At 34.1% G+C, this 17,246-nt stretch overlaps 1 protein-coding gene across 3 annotated transcripts in view; it reads right to left on the reverse strand.

Annotated features, from left to right (window-relative positions):
* The window catches only part of PRKD1 (protein kinase D1), a 277,719-nt gene that overhangs the window by 73,830 nt on the left and 186,643 nt on the right, over nucleotides 1-17,246 (reverse strand). For all 3 annotated transcript variants that reach the window (XM_039870448.1, XM_039870449.1, XM_039870450.1), the window contains 2 exons: nucleotides 1,438-1,569; nucleotides 418-578 (listed from right to left, as the gene is read on the reverse strand). In XM_039870448.1, coding sequence (XP_039726382.1) covers nucleotides 418-578; nucleotides 1,438-1,569 — 293 coding nt within the window. The remainder of the gene's footprint in view (nucleotides 1-417; nucleotides 579-1,437; nucleotides 1,570-17,246) is intronic.

A 17,246-nucleotide genomic window follows, 5' to 3' on the forward strand; every position in this document is an offset into this window, starting at 1 on the left:
GACTTTCCTATATCCATTAAGAGCAAATTTCAAATTTTCTCCCAGAATAAACATGCCGCAAAGTACTTTAATAATCTTCAGAGAAAAAAAAACCATCTTTCATCTCTAGTTTCCAAATTCTGGCAAACTATGTTTTGCAACATTCACACATTAGTTTGTGCTGCTCTGGCCCTATGACCACGATGAAACCTCACATATTTTATAATTACACTAAACTCACAGACAAAAGCAAAATCAGAGCTGTTGGATATTTGATGAAACACTGACCAAACTACAGCACAGGCCCTGAAGAAAAACAGGCATTAACACCCTGGCTGTGTCCTCCCTCCCAGGGCACTATCTTAGATTGACATTGTTATTATACTGTCCCACAGATTTCTCATAATAAAGGGGAAATGGATAAACAGAAGGGCCTACCAGAAGAGGCTCGTCGGAGAAACTGGTGGAGAGCTCCACAGATGCTGTGCGGGCTGTGCTGAGCCCAGTAAGGGAAACATTCGAGAGCCTTCTCCGCCTCACGCCACTGCAGTTGTTGGGGATTTTAAATGCACATCTCTTATGGTAATTCAGACCGCATCCTGGAAAAAGAAAATAAAAATGACTTTTGTTCAACTGTGAATTAAAGCTATTCTAGTGTATTAGTTGTAAATTTTACATTTTTAAAAACAGCACTGCTTCCATTCCTCTTGGGGCTATTTGGAAATTCAATTTTTCTTTTGAGCTTTTTCTGATCTCTTCTCCCAATCTGTAAATAATCTGGGTTTTGAATTCTGATTTTATTGGACAAGCTCAGCAACTACTGTGGTTATTATTTTAACTGTCCCCTGATATAACAGACTCAGGCTTTGAAGGATGTAGCAACAAAACTACATTTTTAGCTGCCACAAGTTCTAATGTAGACACAGGGGAAATTAATCACAATGCATCACAACTTTTGAACTACACTGATCTGAATTCTGACTTCACAGTTCAACAAGTTCTTTCCATGGAGGCTGATAAAACTATGATATTGGTAAAAATGTGGATACAAGTTCGAGGCTGCCATTCAATAGCTGAGTGACCTTGGATGGTTTGATTAACCTCCTGAATCTCTGGTCATTTCAACAAATATTTATTGAATGCTTACTTTTCCAAAATCTGGATTAAGATGAAAATTTTATTTTCAGTCTATTGCCAAAATAACCAACATGAAAGAAAGACATCCATACGACATAGGGGAAAAGATGTGAGAATCGGGTTTCCTAGATCAGAGCAAATATTCTGAAGACAGGAAATGTAAAGAAATGAACAGAACAGAATCCATGCACCGCTCCCGCAACCCCTCCCCTCAAATCCCTGGAAGACATCTGAGGGAAAGAAGACATTATTGTAGAGGATACAACTTAAGCAGAGAACTCTGGCATGCATTCGACTTGGGTGGGGAAGAAAATACCTTACCTTCACATTTAAGGCCTTGACGGACCAGCCCCCACAGCATTTCTCCACAGTGATCACAGAAAGCTGGAGCTCTGTACGAATGAACAAAGAGAGCGTGGGGACGAATCTGAAAGTCTTCAAAGGTGGCAGAAGCTGTAAAAATAGTAATGTTGAAAAGTAAGCTGAATGAATACCCTGATCTGTAGCTAATTAGTATGCAAGATAATTAACATGCGAGTATGACTATAACTCTCCAGGTAGGAAAGATAAAATGCAACACTGCTTGACTTTTACCCATTATACTCCATTCTTCCCAACCATAACTTTACAAGTTGTGCCCTCCCTCTTCTATTCCTGATTGCCAAAGTCTCAGGCCACTGTGAAAGTAGCCAAAATGCTGGAACGAAGCATGAATGAAAGGATAGCTCAACTGGATTTACAAATACTTGATTCTACTTAAAAATATTTTGCTTTTTCTTTTCTTTAAATGAACCAGGAAAATATTCAGAAATAATGAAAAAACATTTTTGATGAATTGCATATAGGTACGTCAGAAGATAGTGGACTGAATATGACCATGAAGAGGTACATTAGATTCTGGGCAGGTCCCAATTAGAAGACAACTAAGAAATCTGAGTAGCCTCTTCTTGCAAAGGGGGAGTTATTTGAACGCTGAGGCAATATAGCCAAGCATTTGAATCCTAACCTAAAAATAACCAAGCAGCCTCTTCACCAATATGCCAAACAGAGGGATTTAATATACACACTGGTGAATTCCACTCCATTCTTTAGTAAATAATATTCATGATGTAGGGGTTTTTTTTTTTTTTTTTGTTATTGCTTACTGTTAATTTATTTTACATGATACTCATGCAGGGTACTGAAATACACTATTTTTTAAAATTATACTTTCCTATATGATCTTTTTAGTGCATTATAAAAGTGGCTCATTTTTTTGGTTGTTGTTCAAATCAAGAAACAAAAAGGTATGAAGAACTGAAAGTGAAAGGTCGCCCCTTTTCCCAAAAAATTCTAATTGGCAGAGGTGTATCTTTTAGACCTATTTGCACATATAGCCTGATGTTGAGGCTGCACAGGATAGTCTAGAGACTGAGATGAGCTGTATGAAGTTTTGAGATTATATGAGTGACAACTAACTTAATCATCATGAACCTCAGTTTCTCGTACATTAAAAGAGAAGGTGTGACTGACGGTGACTTCTCCAGGCCCTTAAAATTTAAACTTCCGTTAATATTAGATCAGAACCATGTGCACTTGATTTCACGAAGTTTTATTCAAAGAGAATTTTTGGAAAAATTTAGACATTATACATATCCTTCTATTCTGCCTTCCTCACTCTTTCTCCTGTTTATGTTCTTGCCTTACTTTTTCCACACACGTTTATTAAGTACATTCAATGTTGATGATGGAACAGTGCCAAGGATAAAGACATAAAGATAAGTAAGAAATCTTCACAGATCCCACCAGACTAGCAGGAAAGACAGATAAAAATAAACACCTCCACAGTAATTATAAAATAACTTGTAAGGTTTAAAGAAGCTGCTGAATTTGGCCTAAGTTATACAGATACTAAATAGAACCAGGACTACAACCCACAGATGTTTTATTTTATTATTTTTTAATTTTTCAATCACAGTTACCATTCGATATTATTTTATATTAGTTTCAGGTGAATAGCATAGCGGTTAGACATTTATAGAATCTTCTAAGTAATTCCCCCCATTCAATCTAGTATCCACCTGGCACCAAACATAGTTGTTACAATATTACTGACCATATTCCCTATGCTCTATTTTATATCTCTATGATTATTTTATAACTGCCAATCTGTACTTCTTAATCTCTTCACCATTTTCACCCAGCCCCACAATCCCCCTCTTTGTAGCAACCATCAGTTTATTCTCTGTATCTGAGTCTGTTTGTTTCATTTTGTTCTTTAGATTCCACATATAAGTGAGATCATATGATATTTGTCTTTCTCTGACTTATTTCACTTAGCATAATACTCTCTAGGACCATTCATGTTGCTGCAAATGGTAAGGATTGCATTCTTTTTTATGGCTAGATACTATTCCATTGTATATATAAACCAACTCTTCTTTATCCAATCATTTATTGATGGGCACTTAGGTTGCCTCTATATCTTGGCTAGTGTAAATAGCACTACAGTGAACATAGAGGTGCATACAGCTTTTTGAATTAGTGCTTTGAATTTCTTCAGATAAATACCCAGAAGTGGAACTGCTATGTCATAATGTAGTTCTATTTTTAATTTTTGAGGAACCTCCAAACTCTTTTCCATAGTGGCTGCACCAATTTGCAATCCCACTAACAGTGCAACCCACAGGTGTTTAGCCCCCAATACGCTATCCTATTTATCATTACCAGTGTTACATCTTATCTTCCCTAACTCTGCCCAAAGAGTTATATCCAATAGCTCCATGATGTGGGGAATAAACACTTGCAGTTTTCCTGTTGGTGCTTGGATAGCAGACTATGGGCTAACAAATCATTCATTGAGTGTACTTATGAAGTACTTACATCTTGTTAGCTCAAGTCTGCAAGGTGTGACAGAGAGAAGGCTGAAAATGTGATTCATCTGCTACACAGAAGATTAAAAATTTTAATCGGTTGGTTTTTCCTTAAATCTTGAACAAAAGTACTTTACTCCAAATTAATGTTTTTTATTACTGAAATCACCTATCAACTTATTAAAGTTACAATTTTTATTTGATTGGAAAGATAATGAAAATAATGACAAGAATAACTAAGATTTATTACGTTCTAAGTGTATACTAAACACTATGTAAGAGATTTAAGTGTTGAAAGAAAGAGCTGATCAAAGAACTGTAGTAAAATAACCATGCACTAACCTTGCCTACACAAAATCTTGACCAGTGTTAATATTACCAACAAAAAGAATTTCAATTAAATTAAGTTTGAGAAATTACATGTTTCTCACTTCAAGTTTCACAATATGTGGTCAATGTTTATTCTAAGTAAGTCAGTAAAAAGGTATGGCTTGGGTACCAATCATCTACTTTTGTGGAATGTTAAATTCTGCTTAAATTTGGTCTCTCATACTTACGGACAAAATTTGTTTTTAAAACATTAAAGAAAATAGTTAAAAAAAAATTTGTGCCAACCATTAATTCCTAGCTTCTTCACTCCCACCCAAATGTCATCCCTCAGGACCAAACTACTGTGATAATACTATGTCAGCAATTTGTTGAATAATTACTGTAATGTTCAAAATAAGGAACATCAGAATTTCACAATATTAACACCAAGTTGCATTCAGATATTTTTCTGAATTAATCAGGAAGTCTATAAATAATTAAACTGAAGATTTTCAGTAATCCCCGCCCCCAATTTATATCAGGTAAGTTTGTTTATTCACTTTTCAAAAGAGATTAACATTCATAAGCAGTTAGCATCCTTGACTTATGTTTAAATGCCATTTTCTAAAGTTCAATTTTAATATTCTCCTGTTAATTTAAAAATAATTAAACACATTTAAAAAATAAAACTACCAAGTGTGGTGAGGTTTTATATCCATTTGAAATCAAAGCACAACATCCATTTATTATGAATTTACCTGTTCTGCACCCTAGGGGAAACAGCATTAGCTGAGTGTATGCATACCAACTCGCCTAATCACAAAATTGCACTTCAGAGATAATCATTTGGTACAAGAAAACAAAGTGAATGCTGTAATTCCATTTCACTTAAGTTTTGGATTCAAAATGTACAGATAAGAATAGGAATATTAGTGTGTCTAGAGATTCCAAGAGAGGAACAATGTGTTATCTGTCTGTCTGTTATAATCAATCAGCCAACCTAAATTAAAACCATATGACAGGGCTACAAACTAAACACAATGGGCCCCTTATACTGGTATTTGTGTCTCTTTGATTTGCTCTATTCACAGTCTATTGTTATATTCCAGTGTGCAGGAGAGGAGAAAATGACACGCTTTCTCTAGTTATTGAGTATTTGAAACAGGTAATTGAGCCAAAAACTCTAAGATAATCAGTAGTTCTTTTAAGGTTCATTACAAATTGTTGCATAAAATGGAATAAAGTGTTTGGTTAGCAGTACAGAAGAAATGAGGCTTCTGAAGCAAAATAAATAATTTCTAGAGGTCAAAATTATTTGCATAATAAATAAAATAATGTCGGATCTTCTATGATTTTCAGTAATTCTTTATACTGGTAATTTTGGCAATTTGGGAGAAGCATTAACTCTTTCTGGCATCAACAAATTGGGACAAAGTTTAACACACTGATTGCAAGTATGACCTCATTCGATTTTTCACAAGTAATCTATAAAGTAGGTATTATTATTATCTCCATATTACAGATGAGAAAACTTAGTATCAAAGAAATTAAGGAGCTGCTCTAGGTAACATAGGATCTTGATTCAGTCAATCCTGACACCTGTACCATACAAACTCTCTCTGCCTCTTTGAATCAAATTATCTTAATTCTCTGACCATTGAAATACAATAAACTGCATCTTCACTTTATGAACTACTTGGAAAGATTAAAAAAAAAAAAAAACAACCATTGCAATGAAATATAACACACCAGTATTATAAGATTTATCCTTATTGCAGAGATGTAAAATAATATTGGGGAGAAAAGGGTCTATGAAATAATATATAGAACTAAATTAATTCAGTTCATGATGCAAAAAAATCTCTCTAATATGCTTTCTGCATAGACTCTATTTTTTGAAATCCTTCCCCATGCAAACAAGTTGGAGTTAGTAACAATAACTGGTTTTTAAATTTTTAAAAAATCGAAGGTAATGCATAGCTACAGGCCAACTGGAGCTTGTGTCCCCACGATAACCAGTGTCTCCACATTCAATTGTTAAGTGTGGACAACAGCAAAACATTATGAAGTTTTTAAAAACTGTGGAGACTTGCTGTGACAAGTTTGCTTTTTTCCTTAGCCTTTGTAATATTGAAAAAAGCTTCTGGATACCACTCCCCTACCATAAACATAGGTATTCATTCATCAGCTTTAAGGTCTTCTGTGGGTAAGAAATATCCTATCCATCTCTATGTTAACATCCTATCATTCGTCGATACACAAACATAACAGAAATACATAAATCATCCTCTGTTCCTTGAAAGTCTGGTGGGATAATGACTACTAACAAATTGATCTATTGCATTTGTGAATACCTCAAATTATTAGAAAGTTTTTTATAGAGTCCCAAACACTCCTCTTTAACTTCCATTGGGTGGTCACAGTTCTAAAAAGCAAGCACTAAAAATTAAGACACTTTCATGTCTTTCTTAAATCAGCTCATGTAGGCCAATTAGTCATAACACCTTCAAACAGTGTTGATTTATGTTATGTTGTATTAATACATTGCGAACCTACTAGGTAATGAAGTGTAAGCTAGAAAAAGAAAAAATGAATAGTATCTGTTGAGGTTTCAAAGTCAAAATGAGAATGACAGACTCATAACTAATCAATACAAAATGCAGGATGGAAACACAAAAGAAAGAGTGACAGACTGCCTGGTCTGTCAGGGAAAGCTTCATTAAGGAGAGACACTATATAGACCCTTGAAGGATGAAGATTATTTTGAAAAGCAGAGAACAGAATAAAGAAAAGAAGGAACATTTTATACAGTCTGATTTTCTTTAGTTATAGATAATTTATAGGATTATCTACACTTTTCTTTATAATTATTGTGGGTTCTTGACACTTTGTCATCTTTAGTGTTCTATTAGGACCGTTAGCAAGAATGATTCCACCCTGTTAATGGAGCAGATAACTGAGAAATACAAATCATTTTGTATCATGAGACAACAAATCATTTCCACACTATTGTGGCCCGGATGCAAGGCAGTGCTTGTAAAATTAAGCCTGCATGTGTCTACTCCCCTCAGCTACCTCTCATACACACCCACCTACACCCTGAGGCTGGCCATTTCTTTCTGGTTCTCCTTTGGTCCCAGTCTCTCCAACCAGCTTTTGTACCAGATTCTCCCTTCATGCAATTGTTATTCTAATTAATGACACATTTCACATTTTTGTTATACATGGAGACATCTAGTGTTGGGAAGACCTCGTGGCTCTCCAGCAACAAGAACATGCAACAAATTCTGGCTGAAACATTTATGATAGCAATATCTTCTAGAAGGCTAAAGAAAAAAAGGAGGGAATTTCTATTTCTTACTTAATCTGACGAGAAAAACCTTAGTGAGGTACAATGATGGGAACTTGGGAGGCTGTGAATATTATCATCTCAAAGATTAAAGCGGCCAAGAGAAAAAAAAAAAACAAACATAAAATGTATTTAGATATGTTGATTAGGCAGTTCAGAAAGTTCTGGGAAAATATTTTATAAGTCTATGGCCAGAGACTCTTAAAAAATATGGCTCAAGAGAAATAAAAAGGCCTTGCAAGCCAGATTGTTAGCACAATAACAAGTTACCCTAATTAGGAAGAAAAGGGGTTGGTATCTAGAGAAATTGATGTAACTGCCCAGGACACTCTCTGAGAAGCCCTACAGAAAAGGAGGACGCATCAAGGAGCAGCTCAGAAATTGTGGCTTGGCCAGTGAGAATCACCCTAAGAAACCTAAAGAAGTAAAAAGCTAAAGTTTTTAAAAAGTTAAAACAGAACAAAAGGCCTTTTAGCTGTGTTATATATGGAAATAATAAAGCAGATATAGGCCTGAACCATGGAAATATATTCCTTAATGTTAACAGACAGAATAGAAAAAGCTGAACTATTCAATTGTAGTTTCATTTCCATCTTTTCTAGTAGTGAACCATCTTTTAAAAAAAATAGGATGAAGAAATATACTGAAGAAAAAGGTAAAGTGTAGGATAGGTGAACAAAGATTATCTAAGTAAACTATTAAATAAACTATTTCGATAGGCCCAAATGAATTGTATATGAGGGCTCAAAAATTTACTTTTAATTTGAAGAAAAATCTATTGCAATATTCTAACAGAATTATATTGGGCTTAATGAAATTATTCTAAAGGCTTTCTGTAAGAATAATAGAAAATATTCTCATAAGAATAGAAAAATTTGAAAGAAGAATCATGAAGAAATTTAGCCCTAATATATATCAAAATACTCTGTAAAACCATGATATTTTAAAATATGTTGGTTGTGTAAGACACAAGAGAGATCAAGAAGACAGAACACAGAAATCTACTCTGTATGAATTTAAAATATGAAAGAAGATAAATCATAAATCAATTTACCAGGGAAACATTTAACAAATGATTAACAATTAGCAATTAGCTATGTGAAAGAAAATACAATTTAGAAGTTTATCTCCTATATTATAATAATGTATGTATGTATTTATATATGAAAACATAAATATACCTGAGAGTAAAAAGATAATACCAAACCATAGAAAGACCAGAAGGAAGCAGAAATGAATGCTTATCAAATCTCTGGAGAAAAATAATTTTAGAAAGTAAGAGAAGTTCATAAATCTTCAAAGTGATAGAAGAAATCAAATGGGATCCATTAGCATAATCATGTAGCAGGCATTGCTGGTTGACTTGTCAAAGAGTCAAATAATAATCTCTTTTATTTTGCATAGTTATAATAGGATTATTTATAACAATTATATATGCGAGGTCACAGAAAGCTAATTATGTTTAATACTTCCAGGTATTTAGAATATAATTACTAATATTCTAGGAGAGATCCTTATGCATCGTCGCCTATGCAGGCAACAAGGCCTATGTTCTATTATGAAAATTAGGAAAGTTCATATGCATTCATTCCTGCTCAGAAAGAAACAGAACCTTCTTCTCCTTTTCCTTCTTCATTTTTCTTTTTAACTAGAAGCAAGAGGCAGGAGAGCAGGAGTTTTGATGGCAGAGCTAAAATCCTGCCCACCAAGCTATTTAAGATCTGGTCATGAACTCAGAGTTAAAGCCTGTGTAATCTTTTGTTTCCCTCCCACCCAGGTAACTAAGCTCTAAGGCTGCTGCAGAACATCTGCTTGTAGAAGCAGCAATGCCGCCTGCCAGGAAGATGCTACTGGGATGAAAGAGAAACAAAATAGAACTCTATGTAACTCAAGGAAGAGAGGTAGAAAATGGAGTTATTCGATTCCACCATCTCCATACTGAGAATCCAGCCAAGAACACTCCCCTCGACCAACATTTTAGTTCCAGCCATTACTGATGCACATTTTCCTTTTAACACAAAACTTTCCTTCTTTTTTGCATGTAGCTACATCTCAGTTAGCAAACTCTTAGCCATCCTTCAATTCTGCTCAGTATCACCTGCTCTAGAAGCCTTCTGTGATATGCCTGCCCCACTTGATGTAAACTGCCCTCTTGACTGTTTTCATAGACTCCCGGGCACACTTGTAGCACAAAATGAATCACTTTATACCGCTGCCCCTTATTCCTTTATTTGTTCACACCTGACATTAACAGATTGCTGGAAATAGAGTTAATACCATCTCTAAGTTTATATACACATATTACATGATCAATTAATGTTCCTGGTTGAATAAATAAACCAATGCCTTTACAAAGCCTATTGCTTGGCTAAGGTTCTACATTTTAAGTCCTAATAATCTGTAAATGTATTATTTCAAATTCAAAAGCAAAACCCATCAGAATCATAATTTGGATCACCTTTTAAAAAGTGTCTAGCAATGCTTTCCAGAGATGTCCTTGCTAGTACCTTATTATTCTGAAGGCTGTGAGGTGTAGGTAGTGATGAAAAGCATGGACAGTGTCAGAGCATACGTGGGTTTTAATCCTGGTCATAGCAAATGATTGACCTTGGGAAGGTTACTTCACCTCACTGAACCTCAGTGTCCCTCTCTATTAAACTGGCTTAGTAAAGCTCACTACCTCAGGCTGGGAGGAGAACACAAAGTGACTAACATAGTCCTTGGCATACCAGTGGTAGTTATCACAAAAATTTCTTAGCCTGACGATTTAACAGTATGGACTTTGTAATCAGAAAGATCTGAGTTTGAATCCCAATTATTATTAATATTCTTTGTTATTATGTTTGTAATCATCATCAGTATTGATAGAGAAAAATACTGCTTTAAAGTCTATTATCAATCCACAGCACTTACAAAAACTAAAGGCATTAAAAACTATTATTATTTGTTCTTACTGCTACTTTATAAAAAATATGTTTCCACTCCAGAGGAAATTGCTTTTCACTGTTCTGGTTAACACTAATTAAATGGAGCTAAGTCCATAGGACTGTGTCTAGTTCCTTCCCTAAAATGAATCAATTAACAGTTAGGAATTGCCGTGGGGAAAGAAGAGTCGCCATATCCTGATGTGACTGAATGACAAATGCCACAGCTGGAAAGAGATTAGAGAGCATCTCAGGTCAAAAAAGAACATAAATGGTTGCCCCATGTGTCCAACATAGAGGAAAAAGAAAATTAAGTCAAAATGTCATGGAGTCAAATTCTATCTAATGAGTGCAGGCTCTGCAGGCACCCTGAATAGAGGGAAAGAAAGGTCAAGCCTGTTTCTTAGAAAGCTCCATGCATACAGGAGGCTTTATACCTTTAAAAGGATAATGATCTCATTTACATGAGGAACACAAGCACACAAATTGCCCTTTAGACTACTTACAAAAGGCTGGTAGACAAAGGCTAGGTACAGTATTATACTGACATATTCTAATAGGCAGCAGAGTTTCCGGTGACAAATAACATCACTTTTGTCAAATACATTTGCACATAGAGACACCAGGTCGAGGTCCTATATGCTTTGCTTCGAGTATAAATCTCACTGTACTTTTCACAAAAACAGATGCTTACTTTTGATTCATAAACAACAAAACCCTTAAAAGCTGTGAAATCTGCTGGGTATTCTCACTCCAGAAGAAGCAACAGTTCAATGATGGCCAAACTCAATTCAGTGCCTGCTGACTGCGCACCTGCTGTGTGCAGGAATTGGTCTGGCTGCTTGCTCGGGGGCACTGCGAGAAGGGAAAGCAACTTGCTGCTGAGGGACTCTCTATTCTCTTGAAGAATCAGGCTCATTGATTCATTGGTCCACTCTGGCTCATCATTAAAAGAACTTTATTAATTGAAAATCTGAGTTTAAGCTTTTTAGTCAGGTTTACTGAGGTGTAATTTACGCAAAGTAAAATCTATCCTTTTTTTGCATATAGTTTCAACACATACAATTGTGTAACCAACACCATAATAGAGAGAAGAAACAATTTTATCAACCTCTCTCAAATTCCCCTGTGACTCTTTGTAGACAATCCCTTCCTCACTCCAGTAAACTGGCAACCAGTGATTTATTTTGTCCCTTTTCTGAAATACCATATAAATGTAGTCTTTTGACTATAGCTTCTTTCTGCATAATGCATTTGAATTTCATTCATGTTGTATGTACATCTGCAGATAATTCCTTTTTCCTGCCGAGTCGTATTCTATTTGGTTGATAAGCCACAATTTGCTTACCAATTCACCGGTCGCATCTTTTCAAGGGGCCATCAGTTTAACTATTCATTAGGGTCAAGGATCATGTTGACATGAGCATAGTAGAGTCCTAGGTCCAGAGTCCCAAGCTCCAATGGGGAGAAAGTAGTGGAAAGAAATGTTTATTTGTGACCTGAACAGATCATTCATAACATGGGAACTTTATTGTTGAAAACAACTTCCTTTTTACAACACTGGACAGCACATGATTTTTAGAGTGAGATAAAGTGGCTTTGTTGCTTTTTCTTACCACTTGCAAGCTTCAGAATCTCTCTGTACTTCATTTCTTCATCTTTAAAAAATGGGTTATAATTATTAACTCAAAGAACAGTTTCATAATCATTTCAATAGGAAAACATTAAGAAATAACAGTATCATATTTGGTACTATACTGTAGTAGTGCACAAAACTGTTAGACATTTTTTCAAATATGCAAATGTAGATTTGTAAAAATCTTATGATGTTGCACCATTTGCAAAAATTAACTCAAAAATAGATCATAGACTTAAATATAAAACCTAAACTATAAAACTTCTAGAAGAAAACCTAAAAGAAAATGTTTATGACCTGGTTTAAACAAAAATTTCTTAGATACAACACTACAATTATAACTAATTTTAAAAATTGACAGTCTCTCAAAATTAAAAACTTCTGGTCTTTAAAAGACCTGTTAAAAGATTTCTGATAAAGGACTTGTATCCAGAATATATTAAAACCTCCTAACATTAGGAAAAGAACCAATTAAAAAATCGGCCAAAGGTTTGAAAAGACAGTCGACTAAAGAAGTTATGTGGATGGCAAATAAGCACATGAAACCTAGAAGACTGTGGATTCAGCTGACTTTGATAAACTACTTTGGAATCATTATCACCATGTATGATACTCTTTCAATCACAAAATTATTCTACGTCCTAAATATTTAACTTACAAATTAATGCATTTTGGGACATAACTCACTCACATGCAGGGCTATCTGCATTTGTTTTAGGATCTTATATCACATTCCATCTTAGTAACTGAAATCACAAACTTTGGTCCTACTTAAGGGAATATTTTGGAAGATCAAGTCATCATTCCAAAACAATTTGTAGAAAACATCACAAGTAATTGCTGATTACAATTTTTAATTTAAAATTAACTATAATTTGGACAGACTTCAATTAATTTTTGTGCAACATTAATTTTTGATTATCAACATTCTCTGCATGTACATGGTGAGTTATATCAACTTTGTTCATTTACTCATTTAATATATATTAGATTCTCACATAGTACTATCAGAGTCATACGTAATTTTTAGCATTTATTTTAATTTCATTCCCTCTCCCTTTTTAAATCGCAAATTACAATGTCATTATAAAAAGCAACAAGGGGCTAATTTTATCATCACATAAATTCTGAACAAATTATCTAGTGATTTCAGGATAATAAAGGATAAACATAAGAAAAAATGTTTAAAAGGGGATAGACATAAATTTTTATATAAATTTTATGTTTCCTGCTATAATTTGTTTAGGTAAGTGATTCCCACACAAATGTTTTCTCTGAGATATTCCAGAACTGGGAAGGAAGGGACTAAAGTAGTTCTCAGATTTTATATATATTCCATAAAATTCTGATAGTAGCTCCTTTCCTGGTCTAGAAGAATATTGTTCTGTGATTATTACTCCATGTGATAGCAGAGTTTAATGTGTGCTGGGCATGTAGATAACATACAGGTAGTGAGGACTGTATTTTTCTACACGGTGCAATGGGTGAAGAATGCCAGTCCTGGAGCAACAGTGTCTGGGTTTGAAACCCAACTTCACTATTTACTAGGTGTCTGAGCCTGGCTATGTTTCTTATCTCTGTGAGTTACTGCATACTATCATATATATATATATATGATAGTATATATACATAAACATATATAAATATATATAAATATATATATATGATAGTATATATACATAAATATATATATATATAATAGTATATATACATAAATATATATAAATAGTAATAATATATATAAAAAACAGTAAATCCTTCACTGCTGAAGTATTAAATATTTATAAATGTATTAAATATGTATAAAGCATCGAGACCAGTGCCTGGCATATAATTACCTTGTCATAATTAATGTTTAGAAATATTTAGGACATAGTCTTATGTTTCTCTATAATCACTTTAAAATTGTTGACACACTACGATAACTGCAATAAGCTTGTCCTATCTAGCTTATCCTGTCCATATTAATTTTATAATTCATTTGTTTTAAAGTTATGTGAAAATACTGCAAGACTGGAATAGTGTGACAAATTTAGCTTTCATAGAGAATAATTTTTTAAATTTAATTTTATTTATTTTTTTGGTGACATTGGTTAACAAAATCTAGTAAGTTTCAGGTGTACAAATTAGCAGTAAGGTATATATATATTGCATTGTGTGTTCCCCTCCCATAGTTAGATTTCTTTCTGCCACCACATATTTGACCCCTTTACTCCCACCTACCTCCTCCTCCCCCCTCCGCTCTGGTAACCACTAGTCTACTGTCCATGTCCATGAGTCTCTGTTTGTTTGTCCTGTTCATTTGTTGCTTTTAGAAAATAATTTTTTAAATGCTGTTCCTAAATTGGAAGTTTACCCCAGCTAACTTTTCTAATTTGCAAATCATGAGTAAAAAGAACTATACTGAGGTACTGGATCTTATTGCCATTTTTGTTCTGTTTTCTTTGTTTTATTTTGTTTCATTTTTATTCTGCTGAACAGAGCATATTGCCTGGCATTTCAGGTAGTCAGTAGATAGACAGATGTTGAATGAACATCTTATCTCTATCTTTCTTAAAGGAGCATCGATTCATTCAACAAGTACTTATTGTTAATAAGATAAAAAAATATATTTATTTAGCATTTATTCTATTTGTCAGGTAAGGTGTTAATCAAACATCAGTATGATGATATTCACTATTATTGTTATTTTGTATGACTTTTCATTTATGCAATTTTTTAATGTCCTTAATGTTTTCATAATGTAGGCCTTGTAATCTGTCTTAGGATGGGATTAGGTTCATATGTTTATTTTAAACAACCCCCCCAAAAAAATGCACAAACAAGATAGAAATGTGTTACGTTCTCACATAAAAAGGTAGGCAGCTATTTGCAGCTATGGCTACTCCATGAACTTATGTTCCTTTCTTCTGCCCACTCTGATATCTCCTCAGTTTGGTCTTCCTCTAGCTCCAAAATGGCCATCAATTCTAGGCAGCAGGATAAAGAAATGGACAGTCCACCCCTTAACACACACACTTGTTGGAAGCCACTAGCTGCACAGAATCCTGCAGAAAAAGTTTTCCCCCAAAATGGGGGTTTATATTGCAAAAGGAAGTGCGGGGGATACTGGAAGGCAAACAGTCTCTTTTACAGTGAATGTTCTTTGTATTTTTCATTTTGCTGTACATCAACGAGAGCAATTCCTGAGTTCAATTATGCATATGATAAATAAAAGGTGCAGCTGAGAAAACCTGAGATATTCAAGCAGGGGTAGGTGAGGACCAGGTAAAAATGAATATATGATAAAGTTCAGAGTAAGATGTGGTCAGGAGTGTTCATTTGAGAATCATCAGCATAACAACAGCAATGAAAGTCAAATGGATTAATGAGATCTTCTGGAGCTTTAATTTTCAATATGGTAGCCACTAGTCAAATGTTATTTCAATTTAAATTTATTTAAATGTAATAAAATTAAAAATTTAGTTCCTCAGTTACACTAGCTATATTTCAAGTTTCAATGGCCACAGGTGACTAGTGGTTACCGTATTGGAAAGTTCAGACCATTTTCATGATTGCTGAGAGCTGTATTGGATAGCAGTGTTCCAGAGAGAGAATTTAGCAAAGAAAACAAAACTTGTAGCTGGTATTAAAATAGATAGTGATTTTTCTACATTTATTTATTAAACTTAAGTTTTATTTTTATTCTCAAGCTTTATTGTTGCACTCACTAATAATAGGCTAACATTTTTTGAACACTTACTGGAAGTCAGGTTTTAGGCTAAATGTAATATATTATTTATTTTATTTAATCCCAAAAACTCACAAAATGAGTGCTATTATTATCCTCATTTTATAGATGAAGAGATTAAGGCTCTAAATGTCAGCAAATTAGGCTACCAACTAATAAATACTTTAGAGAGGGAATTTCTGGAGAAAAACTTAGATCAATCTCAATGAATCCAGACCTATACATGGATTTTCCAAGTCATCTTATCAACTGCAAATACGTATCATTTTGCCTGTTCCTTTCCAGTATTTCTACTTCATTTATTTTCGTGGTGTCATTGCATTTGCTAAAAACTTCCTGAACAATGTTGAATACTAGTAAAGATATCCATAACCTTGACTGAATTATATCTTGTATATTCTCATTAAATACAATGCTGTTGATTGGAATTAGCTATTCTTTATTACTGTAAAAGAATAATAAAATTCATGATAGACTACAACAATTTATTTACTAATAGCATTTTTTTCATTCCTAAAATAATTTATTTGATTACTTTGTATTATTCTTTTACATTCTTATGGATTCTATTTTTCACAACATTATATTTAGGACTTTTGTATCTAAGAAGCAAAAATAATATTTTATTATTTGCACATGGGTTCTGATTTCAGACATTCTTGGGTTTTAAGTGCAATTTTACTACTAATTAATTGGGTGATTCCTGGCAAATTACTTAACATCTCTGTATCTCTGGAAAGGCTTATCACAGTGCCTTGTGAACCGTATGTGCTTAAGAACATTAATCATTCCATTAGTGGAAATGGCCAGCAGTTTTTTCGTGCCTTAGTCCATTTGGGCTGCTAAAACAAAATACTGCAGACTGGGTAGCGTATAAACAACAGCTCTGGAAGCTGGGCAGTCCTAGATCAAGGCGCTGGCAGATTTGTATCTGGTGAGCCTACTTCCTGGTTCATAGATGCCTATCTTTCCCTGTCACTTCACATGGCAGAAGAGGCAAGGGAGCAATCTGGGATTCTTTTATAAGTACACTAACCTCATTCATGAGAACCCAACCTCATGACCTAATTGCCTCCTAAAACAATCACCTTAAGGGGGAAGATTCCAACATAAATTTTTAGGGGATATAAACATTTAATCCAATGCAATTTCCTTTTCTTTCTTATACTGTCTTTTCCAGATTTCATTATTAAAATTTGGCTATTTGTATTATTTATTGGATAAGATTTTTAACTTTTATGTGTTCTGCAATAGTTTCTACTTAAGAGATTCACAGAAATATTATCTAAACTTGCCTACACAATGCTCTTTTTTTTGAGGGGGTGGGAGG

This window comes from Pteropus medius, unplaced genomic scaffold, assembly GCF_902729225.1.
Source record: "Pteropus medius unplaced genomic scaffold, Ma_sr-lr_union100, whole genome shotgun sequence".
Lineage (NCBI taxonomy): Eukaryota > Metazoa > Chordata > Mammalia > Chiroptera > Pteropodidae > Pteropus > Pteropus medius.